General features: G+C 34.1%; 1 protein-coding gene across 1 annotated transcript; it reads left to right on the top strand.

The window, feature by feature from the left end:
- The first annotated feature begins 649 nt into the window (after positions 1–649).
- Positions 650–4,948, top strand: LOC137939828 (probable polyamine transporter At1g31830). Its single transcript, XM_068784876.1, has 4 exons — positions 650–751; positions 1,390–1,464; positions 4,112–4,310; positions 4,365–4,948. The coding sequence occupies exons 1-4, from the start codon at positions 650–652 to the stop codon at positions 4,946–4,948; spliced, it is 960 nt and encodes a 319-aa protein (XP_068640977.1).
- Positions 4,949–11,785: the final 6,837 nt, after the last annotated feature.

The following is an 11,785-nucleotide window of genomic DNA, read 5'->3' as shown; positions in this document are numbered from 1 at the left end:
AACGATGGTGAGACACAAAATTGGATATGGGGTGAGAAGTAGAGGGCATAGTGCAAGATTTGTGTTCTTTCCTTAAGGAAATAGGTCGAGTATCATATTGTGGGCCAAAAGCAACATTGAGAAGATGGACTTACCTATATGGGATCCGCAAACTCCATAGGTGCGGTGTAAGCCAGGCTTTAGGGGGTTGAATAGTTTCTATTGGAAGATGGGCCTAAGCCCACACGACCAAGGAAGGCACACATTTCCAAATGTGTTGGAAGATGGCCCAAGCCCATAAGAAATGGATCCACCATGATCACATGAGCTGGTGGGACCCACCATGACCACATGAGGTAGCATAATGAGTCTTACACAATAATAAGTCTTACAGAGCCAAAATTATTATGGAAGCAAATTTCACAAAAGAGTTTCAGTTCAAAGGCATTTTAGTCATAGTCTTCTATTTATATTGGGTTATTTAATTATGCTCGGACTTATCTTTAAGTGTCAGAGTTTGTTTGTAATTGGGATATTGGAAGATAAGCTCAAGACCAAACAACCAAGGAAGGCCCACATATGTAAGATTATTATAAGATGGGCCACACGACCAAGGAAGTCCCACAATATGGGCCTAAACCCATAAGAAGTAGGACCCACAATCACTACCATGAGCTGTCATCCTTATCACATCGGTTGGAAGATCAAGAAGGACTCACAAAAGTGTCTTTATCTTAGGCTCACGACCAAGAAGATTTTTAGTTTGAGTTATGTTTGTCTTTTATCTATATTGAGTTATTTAATTACGTTAGGACTTATCTTTAAGTGTTAGATTTTGGGTGTAATTGGGACAAATGAATTTTTATTGTAATTGGACTCTACATCCTCCTCTACTATAAATAGAGGTTCATGTACTCTAATTACAACAAGTTATTGATGTCAATGAAGTATTTCACTTTTTCATAAATTCGACATGGTATCAGAGTAGGTTCTATGAGTTGACTTGGTCAACTCATGGAGGTAATGTGATCCTTTTCTCTAAACCCTAAAAACTAGGTCTAGGTTCGTAGTTATTATTTTCAATCCCTATACCTGTAGGTTTATTTGAATTTTTTAAAGAGTTTTTAATATTTTAAATTATATATTTAAGGAAAGATATTTGAGTTTACTTTCCAAAGAAGAATGATTTGTTCCAATCGGAGTTATCTACAGAGAGATATCAATATTTGAATGAGAGAAGGTCAGATTGCAAAAAGGTTCAAGCAGCAGCAGCAATCTTCAAATTCCGAGGTATTTTTTCCTATCAAGAACTAGAATTTATATGGAGAAATATATATATCAAAAACAATATCTATAAGTTTATTCTTTTGCCTATTCAACCAATTTTTTATCTGATTTATGTACAAATAGAAATCGATATTTGAAGCAACAAAGGTCAGATTGGAAAAGAGGTTCAAGAGGCAGCAAAAACCCTCAACTTCCGAGGTATTTTAAGCTATCAAGAAAGAGACTTTATATGGATAATTATATATCAAGAGAAATATATGTAAGTCTATCTTCTGATCTATTCAACCAATTCTCGGTATGATTTTTTTATAAGGATATATTGATCTTGGAAGAGTCAATGGTCGTTCTGGAAAAACTTGAGAAACAGAACCTAGTTCGGTAGATGACAGAGACCGAAATATATCAGATTATTTATCTTCTGATAATTATATTTGATGAATTTAAGTTATACTTGGATGAAAGGTATTTAATTCTACTTTTAGAAGGAGAAAATGTTATGTCAATCTGATCTATATTTAAAGATATATTATTGGAAGAATCAATGGTCATGCTAGTATTCTATTGTATTGAAAATTCCGAATTTATGACAATTATTTTGCGTCACTTTTTGAGTTGATATATCAGGAAAATATCTCACTTCTCCCTAGTTTGAGGGGTTATTTATACATCTCTGTTATTTGGGCATATTGCTACATCTATGATATTTGGTTCAAGCTGGGAGCACTGCCATTACCTCCCAACTTGAGGGGGAGAAGTACAAGAAGTACAAGAAAGAGGTATTTTATTTTCTTATGTTGTGGATAAGTTTATGTGACCAACATATTCAAGAAAGGTGGAGCACAAAAGATGAGGCCTGTGCATCAATGAAGAAAATTTTATATCGGATTATTTCATGGTTTCTTTTACAAAGTTTGTTATTTGGTTCATGTTTTATTCAGCTGCAACTATTATGTCTCTTTGGGGACATTGTTATTGAATAAGAGGTGGCCTCCTGTCATCATTTATTTTACCCCGTCAAAAAGATCAAAAAATTTTGTGGTTGGGAGTACGACGGAGGAACTTCATCCCTGTCAAAAAGATGAAAATTATTTGTGGTTGGAAGTCTACGACGGAGGAACTTCATCCCTGTCAAAAAGATGAAATTATTTGTGGTTGGAAGTCTATGACGGAGGAACTTATGATTATATCTATGTTATCCACACACCCCCTCCCCCCTCCCCCCCTTAATGTCTTTTATGTCTCCTACCACTTGAGAGTCGTTGTCCTGTGGAGGGACACAGTGGTGGACACTTCAGAGCAATGCTGATAGACACACTACCGATAGTAGTGGAGTGTGCCCTACATCCAGCATTAAAACTGGAGTATGAAGCAATGGCTTACTGGCTAGGAGTGATTTTTACTCTCACTTATAATGCCGCAGGGCCTCATGGAAGGACGCAACAGTGTGAAGGAGAATTTTGGAAGTTGAAGGCATATTGGAAGATGTGCCATTTTTATACAAAAATATTTTATACATCATTTGTAGCAAGTTGGGAGTTCATGTTGTTCTCTCACCCCCAACTTGAGGGTGAGTGTTGGAAGATAACCTCAAGACCAAATGACCAAGGAATGCCCACATATGTAAGATTATTATAAGATGGGCCACACGACCAAGGAAGGCCCACAAGATGAGCCCAAGCCCATAAGAAGTAGGACCCACAATGACTACCATAAGTTGGCATCCTTATCATATCAGTTGGAAGATCAAGGACTCACAAAAGTATTATTAAATTGTCATACAATATCATTATTATTTTTAATTAAAGTAGGCTAAAGACTTAAAACTTGAAACTCTACCATCTTACTGAATATATAATGAAATATTATTACCATGGTATAATTTTAACATCAATTTTACTTCTTATAATAAAAAATATTTAAATATCACATTTTTTGTCACAAAAAGTTTTCTAATTGATACTCAAATATAATTGAAAAATAAAAGAGAGAAGGAGAAAGAACCCAACTTGGGAACCACCCTCTTGAGAACCCAATTACCAAATTCTCTAAATCTAAGGCAAGTTAGATGGTCATGGTGATTCCTATCCCCCTTGTGGGAAGCATCTATGGAAGAACCTTAATGAGTTGTGTTAATTATGCTTAGAAAGTGTTACATAGTAGATTTAGATGAACAAAAATAAGACATTTGTTCAACCACATTTGAGATTAAAAATCTAAGGTCATATTTGGAAAATTACCTAATATTTAAAATTAAAAAAATCATTAGGATAATTAAAATCTTAATTTATGTTGTAGGATAAATTAACAATGTTATTTAACGTTTAAATTACAAAGCCAATTTCGTACGAGTACAGATGAAGTTTCTTTATGTTTAGTTTAACAACTTATATTTATTTTATATAATTGAGAACATGGTAAAGTTTGCTTTTAGTAGGATTTCAAGTTGCATTCATTTAAAAAATAACATGATGTAAGAAAGCATAACATCTATGTCATATTTTTCTCACATATCAATCTACATGTATTGTTTTGGTTCTCTCTTTTCTTACCTTTCATTTCCATGCTTTCTCTGGTTCTCTCTTTTCCATGTTGCTTTCTTAACACTTAAGGCTTGTTTGGAACCCATAAAAAAAAAGGGAGAGAAAGCCATATTTGGGAACCCATAATAAAAAAAAAAAAAAGGGAGAGAAAGCTATATTTTGTTGTTTGGATCGGAGAATCATTGAGACAAAAGAAAATAAGAGATAAAATATTAGTTAAAATTATGCTACGGGGTTTTGCTAAAACAGATTTTCTTTTTTTTTTTTTAGATATTTGGTTTTCACTGTATGCGAAATTTTTAAAGCTGTCAAGTGACTTCGATCCTTGTATGACTTACTGCCTCTCTTTTGCTGAGGGGTTGAGGTCCTGTAACATAAATGTCCCCGAACGCGAAAGGATTTTCGCTTGTTTTAGCTTAGGTGACAGACTATATGCGCTGATTTTCGCGTTTTTGTTCCGTCACTGCGCCTGCCTGGTAAGACGGTCAAAATCCTTTACTGTGGGCACTGGAGCAATTAAGCTTCAACAAGAAATGTGAAGTGATGGGTATTTCTCAGATGTTGCAAAACTGATCACCGGTGTGTGGTTAAGCTGGTGGATCCGGAATGCTTCAACATTTTCTAATATGGGAATGTTTTTAGCAGAAATGAGTAGTGACTCATACCAGCTTCTTGGTATGGCTGAAAGAGGAATGCTTCCAGAGTTCTTCAGCAAGAGATCTCGCTATGGAACCCCACTGATGGGGATTTTATTCTCTTCTACTGGGGTGATACTGCTTTCTTGGATGAGCTTTCAAGAAATTGTTGCAGCAGAGAACTTCCTTTACTGTTTTGGGATGATCTTGGAGTTTGTGGCATTTATAAAACTGAGAATCAAGTATCCCAAGGCTTTGCGACCTTACAAAATACCCCTGGGGACTGTTGGTTCCATTTTGATGTGTATTCCTCCAACCTTATTGATCTGTGTGGTTTTAGCTCTTGCTTCTTTAAAGGTTATGCTCATAATCCTTATTGCAGTGGTTATTGGGCTTCTTCTGCAACCATGTTTGCAGTACGTTGACAAAAGGAGGTGGATGAGATTCCCCATTAGCACAGACCTTCCAGATCTTCAACATATGGAAGACGAATATATTGGTTTTTAGCTGTGGACTGAACAGCTTATTTTCTGGTCACGGAAGTCTTTCCTCCCTTATCTTCTTTCATTAGGATTAATAGTCATGAACTTCAAATGGCCCTATTAGAGTATCACATTACCTTGTAATTATATCTTCTGTCTAGTTGGATATTTTTGCCCTCATGCTTCTTTGCCTCCTTTCCTTTCTCTATGAAAGTAACAACGTCCATCTTTTGTCATGTGCCTGTTTTTCAATCAAATATGGTGCTTAATCCAAGGTAGTATAAACAAGAAGACTCCATGTCCGGTTATATCCAAAGTCAAACATTAAAAGATAAGTCTTAAAACAATTGAACAATTGAACATAAATGGAAGACTAACAAAAATAAAACATATTTAACTTAAACCCTTATTTGAGAACTCATACTGTGAGACTTATACAAGACTTCACTATATTAATTCTAACTTTGTGAGACTTCTTACTATTAGAGTTATGGAAGACTCTTCCATATTTGTTCTTTCTCAAGTTGGTAACTCCAATTTGCAATGAAAAGGATTCTTGGTATTCAATCTTCATTGGCTAAAAATTTTTCATATATGTTAAATCTTCATCATTTATTCTCCTCCTTATTTTAAATATTTTGTCCCATAAAAATTACAAGAACATATGGAATAAAATACTTGTTTCTTGTACTTCTTCTTAGGGGTGGCATTGAGTCGAGCCGAGTTCCAACCTGTATATATTTGAGCTGGGTTTGATGTAAATACTTCGAACTCCAGCTCAAGCCGAGTCTAGGTTCGAGTTTAAAATTGGAATCGAGCTCGGACACAATAATTTTAACCGAAATCGAGCTAGAGCATGAGCCATTTCGAGCTCTAACCTACATTTAAAACTTTGCAAAAAAATACATGTCAAATAAATTGTATATAAAATTATATATAATTTTTTCTTAAAATTGGGTATCATCTCTACATAAAATTTGATACATTGTTCAAGAAGTTATTTGAAATTCTGGCAATTTCCCAGTAAAGTAAAGAACAAGGAGCCCCATAAACCGCCTTTCAACCCAACAACTCACATCACATCCCTTCTGAATCCACCACGTGACCCTCTGACCCAATCAATTCTAAATTTTGTGCCGCTCTCTCTCTCTCTCTCTCTCTCTCTCTCTCGTTTTTATTCTCAGCCCTTCTTTTTCTATTTCTTTTTTCTCTCTATCAAAACACAAACACCTACCACAATCGAGATAAATTGCGAGAGTGAGCATGCAGGTCAAAGATAGATGAGAAAATTGTTGGAGAGAGAACTGTGATAATTGATTAGTTGTCCAGCCAACCAATCACAATCTTCTTGAACAAGCTCTATTTCTTGGTTTCTACTTCCATCTCCTACCCGCTCAAAAAACTCTCCCTACCCCACACGAATCCCTCACACAACTTTCTAAGTGGGTGATTGCTTGTGTTGTTTAAAATCTTGTTTGGCGAAAGGATGGTGGAGCTGCAAGGGAATATTGACAGAGAGAAGAGTTCTTCGAGGATGAAGCCGAGAAATGAGTCCAACAACTGGTTCTGATTCTTGTAGTACAAATATCTCAAGTTGTTCTCGAGGGTTAAATGCTATTGTCTGGTAGCATCTTCTTCACTGGCTGTTATTGGCAAAGCACAATAAATGGCGATAAATTAGGGTTTGGGCGTGGAAGCTTGGGAAGCGTCAAATTCGGTGTTCGGTTTTCCTCCGTCAATCCCGGGTCCCAAGTCTCGAGTCTCGAGCCAGTTCCCAAAAATGGCTAAAACTCATTATATATTGGGTTTAACTAAATGAGCTAGGTCATGAGTTTGAGAACCAAACCGAACCTCGTTCAAATTTGGCTCGTTTACTTAAACGAGTCGAAAATACGATCTTGAATGGAATTCGGGATCCGGTTATTTAAAATCGAACTTATCCGGAATCGAGTTGAGCTTGAGATACTCACAAACCGACTTGGTTCGATGCTACCCCTACTTCTTCTTTTATTTCTCCCCTTCAAGCTGAGGATAAAAAGGACATAGAAACCCAGTTTGGACAAAACATAATGTGGGAGAAGAAAATCACTCATAACATTAAGAAAAACTCTATATACTAATCAAAATGGTTATTATTTGAAGCACACTCGGCTCAATTTTAAAGGCGAAAAAAGGCTCAACTTTAGGGCTTAATATAGAGATTATTCACTTTTTAAGGGTAGCTCAAATACAAATCACCTATTCGGTAAAGAATAAAAGAGTTGACTCAAGCTGGATATTGGGCATACTCTTGGGTGATGTATTTGGTTTAATTTTATTTTTTTTGTGTAATTTTGGGATTTATGGTTAAGGTTTATGGGATTTATGGTTCAATTTTGACTTTATAGGGTTAGGGTTAGGGTTTTGTGTATTTAGGGCTTAGTGCTTGGTATTGACAGGTTTTGGATTTAATTTTTGGATTTAGGGTTTGTAAAAAATATTAGGGTTCTCGATTTTGGGGTGATAGGGTTTAGGGTTTAGGGTTAGGGGCTTTTAGGGGTTTGAAGATCTATGGTTTAGGGTTTAGGTTCTGGAATTAGGGTTGAGCATTTAGGGTTAGGGATTAGAGTTTGGGGTGTTTAGTCTAGTTCAAACAAGGTTGAGTCGCCTACACCGGCGTCCATTAGCCAACGAAACCCGACCCCCATCACTGTCGAGGTACAGTTCGTAGTGAGTGTGAAGTCTGTTTGGGCTCTACCAACGGTTTTCGATGGATATGGATTTTATGTGTGTGTGTGTGTGTTTCCATTGTTTAGTGTATCTGCAATGGAAATAGTTTGATTAATTTTTGAATGTTTTAGAATGTTAATGAAAAATTTTCAAGTGCTATGGAATGATTTGGCCATGTGGTGAAGAGATTTGGAGGTTATAAATATCCACCACATGGTATTTTCTTTGGTATGGTTTTTGTTTCCATGACGGTTAATGGTTGTCTGAAATAAAATCCATGAGGACCATCTCGGATTTAGATTATAAATGGATGTAAGAAAACAATCAATTGCTCGATCTTATGACATTTTGACCTTTTAAGAAGACAATAAAATGTCCGATCTTTTGGTCTAGCTGGTTAATATAGGGAACAAGTTGCCCAATAATGTTTTGAAGCATGAGGTATATATGGATTATGTCAATAAGTTCAACGAAGACGTATTCAGTAAAAAAATTGTTGAGCAACTCAAGAATCAAACAAGATCATGGAAGAAAACATACCAAATGGTAACAAGTTGTCTCAACACTAGGAGGTTTGGCTAGGATGCAACCACACAACGAGTTACTGCAAGTCATTCTGTATGGCAAGACTACATAAAGGTCAGTAAATCATGATGTACTATAAAATATTTTGTATATTTTTCGCATTACTAGAACTCTATTCCAAGTCATTTAAAAGATGTTTTATTCTTGTAGGAGTATAGAGATGTTGAAAAGTATATACAACAAGGCTACCTCCTTTATGACAAATTGGCTTTGGTAGTGGGAAACTCAATAACCATGGGGACAACTAGTATAACTCTTGTATATCTAGGCGATGAACTCCTCCATGATTCAGATCCTATCCCGATGGACGATCCTGAGGATGTCGATGTAGTTAGGGAAACTCCATCATAATTCATTAACGAAAATAAGTCAACAACTGAGCAATCTCGAAGAAGTAACGTGTCATCTTCAAGTCGTCGTAGAAAGAGAAGCAAATTGCCTACTGATGACAGTAGTAAATTCATTGATGCAGTTAACTGTATCGCTCAGGAATTGAATAAGCCATCTTCTTTTATTAATAAAATAATTCTTTATTTATTCATTATATTTATTTTTTAATTTTTGTATTATATTATTGATTTAATAGTGGTAATTAAGATATTGTTAAATCAAACACTTCATCAATTATTTTGGTTTAATTGATCCTCTTTTATTTAATAAAATCATTGGTTTTAAATTTAAAAGAAACATATTATTAACTAATAATACGTACAAATATATAGTGGATTAAAGTTATGATTAGATCAATTGTTTTTAATCATTCCTTTTTATCTTAAAGTATATCATATGTTATTAATAAATTAATAATTGAACTTAGTACATTCGTTTATGTTATTTATAATATTTATTTTTTATAATTAATCATGTGCGTATTTCATTGGTTCACGTAATTACTGTATTAATGTACAATAAAATATAATCATTAAATAATATAATATATAATTTAATTAATTATTATATTAATATATTTTAATTATACATTAAATTACTTATTCGTCTAGTAATAATGCATGTTTTACCTAATTTGGGGTTTAAGGATTATGTTTTAATTAAGTATACTGTTAGGGTTTAGGGATTCTCTTGTTTTTTATATTTTTCTTATGTCGGGGCACTAACACGGGAAACTATTTTCCAATGCACACGAAATCGTCAACACTAACACCAAGTTCGAAGATGAAGTTCATGTAGATGAATGAAATGTATTTTAATCAGGAGATGAAGATGAACTTCAAATTTTCATTTTGTTGACTAACCCCCACTTACATATTTTTGAATGAATGAATTGTACATCTTCTTATATGACTAACTTCCCAAATTAAATGATGGGATTGTTCCAAAGCGGCTTGAATATATCTACCAATTGCTTATTTATTGGTATGTATGTAATTTAAATAAGTCCTCATTGAATCTTCTCGTGAGTAAGGTGATAATTGAGTTCAATTTGCTTAGCACATTCATAAAAGACTAGATTACATACATTTTGAAGAGCCCACTGATTGTAAAAAGAGAAAACTTGGTTTATTATGTCGAACTCGAGGTCAAGAGATAGATATGTAAGCAATATAAATTTACAACTTGTGTCCATTAGCCAACGAAACCTGACCCCCATCACTGACGAGGTACAGTTCATAGTGACTGTGAAGTCTGTTGGGGCTCTACCAACGGTTTTCGATGAATATGGACTTTATGTGTGTGTGTGTGTGTGTGTGTGTGTGTGTGTTTCCATTGTTTAGTGTATCTGCAATGGAAATAGTTTGATTAATTTTGAAATGTTTTAGAATGTTAACGAAAAATTTTCAAGTGCTATGGAATGATTTTGCCATGTGGTGAAGAGATTTGGAAGTTATAAATATCCATCACATGGTATTTTCTTTTGTATGGTTTTTGTTTCCATGACGGGTAATGGTTGTCTGAAAAAAAAAATCCATGAGGACCCTCTCTGATTTAGATTATAAAGGGTTGTAAGAAGACAACTAACTGCTCGATCTTATGACATTTGGACCTTTTTAGAAGACAGTAAAATGCTTGATCTTTTGGTCTGGCTGTTCAATATAGGGAACAAGTTGCCCAATAGGGTTTTGAAGCATGAGGTATATATGGATTGTGTCAATAAGTTCAACGAAGACGTAGTCAGTAAAAAACTTGTTGAGCAACTCAAGAATCAAACAAGATCATGGAAGAAAACATACCAAATGGTAGCAAGTTGTCTCAACACCACTAGGTTTGGCTAGGATGCAACCACACAACGAGTTACTGCGAGTCATTCTGTATGGCAAGACTACATAAAGGTCAGTAAATCATGATGTACTATAAAATATTTTGTATGTTTTCCGCATTACTAGAACTCTATTCCAAGTCGTTTAAAGGATGTTTTAATCTTGTAGGAGTATAGAGATGCTGAAAAGTATAGACAACAAGGTTACCTCCTTTATGACAAATTGGCTTTGGTAGTGGGAAACTCAATAGCCATGGGGACAACTAGTATTACTCCTGTACATCTAGGCGATGAACTCCTCCATGAGTCGGATCCTATCCCGATGGACGATCCTAAGGATGTAGATGTAGTTAGGGAAACTCCATCACAATTCATTAGCGGAAATGAGTAGACAACTGAGCAATCTCGAAGAAGTAATGTGTCGTCTTCAAGTCGTCGCAGAAAGAGAAGCGAATTGCCCACTGATGACAGTAGTAAATTCATTGATGCAGTTAACTGTATCGCTCAGGCATTGAATAAGCCATCTTCTTTTATTAATAAAATAATTCTTTATTTATTCATTATATTTATTTTAATTATTGTATTATATTATTGATTTAATAGTGGTAATTAAGATATTGTTAAATCAAACACTTCATCAATTATTTTGGTTTAATTGATCCATTTTTATTTAATAAAATCATTGGTTTTAAATTTAAAAGAAACATATTATTAATTATTAATACGTACAAATATATAGTGGATTAAAATTATGATTGGATCAATTTTTTAATCATTCCTTTTTATCTTAAAGTATATCATATATTATTAATAAATTAATAATTGAACTTAGTACATTTGTTTATGTTATTTATAATATTTATTTTTTTATAATTAATCATGTGCGTATTTCATTGGTTCACGTAATTACTGTATTAATGTACAATAAAATATAATCATTAAATAATATAATATATAATTTAATTAATTAGTAATTAATATATTTTAATTATACATTAAATTACTTATTCGTCTAGTAATAATGCATGTTTTACCTATTTTGGGGTTAAGGATTATGTTTTAATTAAGTATATTGTTAGGGTTTAGGGATTCTCTTGTTTTTTATATTTTTTTCATGTTGGGGCACTAACACTGGAAACTATTTTCCAATGCACACGAAGTCGTCAACACTAACACCAAGTTCGAAGATGAAGTTCATGTAGATGAATGAAATGTATTTTAATCAGGAGATGAAGATGAACTTCAAATTTTCATTTTGTTGACTAACCCCCACTTACATATTTTTGAATGAATGAATTGTACATCTTCTTATATGACTAACTTCCCAAATTAAATGATGGGATTGTTCCAAAG

This window comes from Aristolochia californica, unplaced genomic scaffold (assembly GCF_029961685.1).
Source record: "Aristolochia californica isolate CCGP_79_NKW_82.1479 unplaced genomic scaffold, dmAriCali1.0.hap1 SCAF_88, whole genome shotgun sequence".
Classification (NCBI taxonomy): domain Eukaryota; kingdom Viridiplantae; phylum Streptophyta; class Magnoliopsida; order Piperales; family Aristolochiaceae; genus Aristolochia; species Aristolochia californica.
Note: the sequence above shows the minus strand (reverse complement) of the source record. Positions and strands in the feature narration are given on the sequence as shown.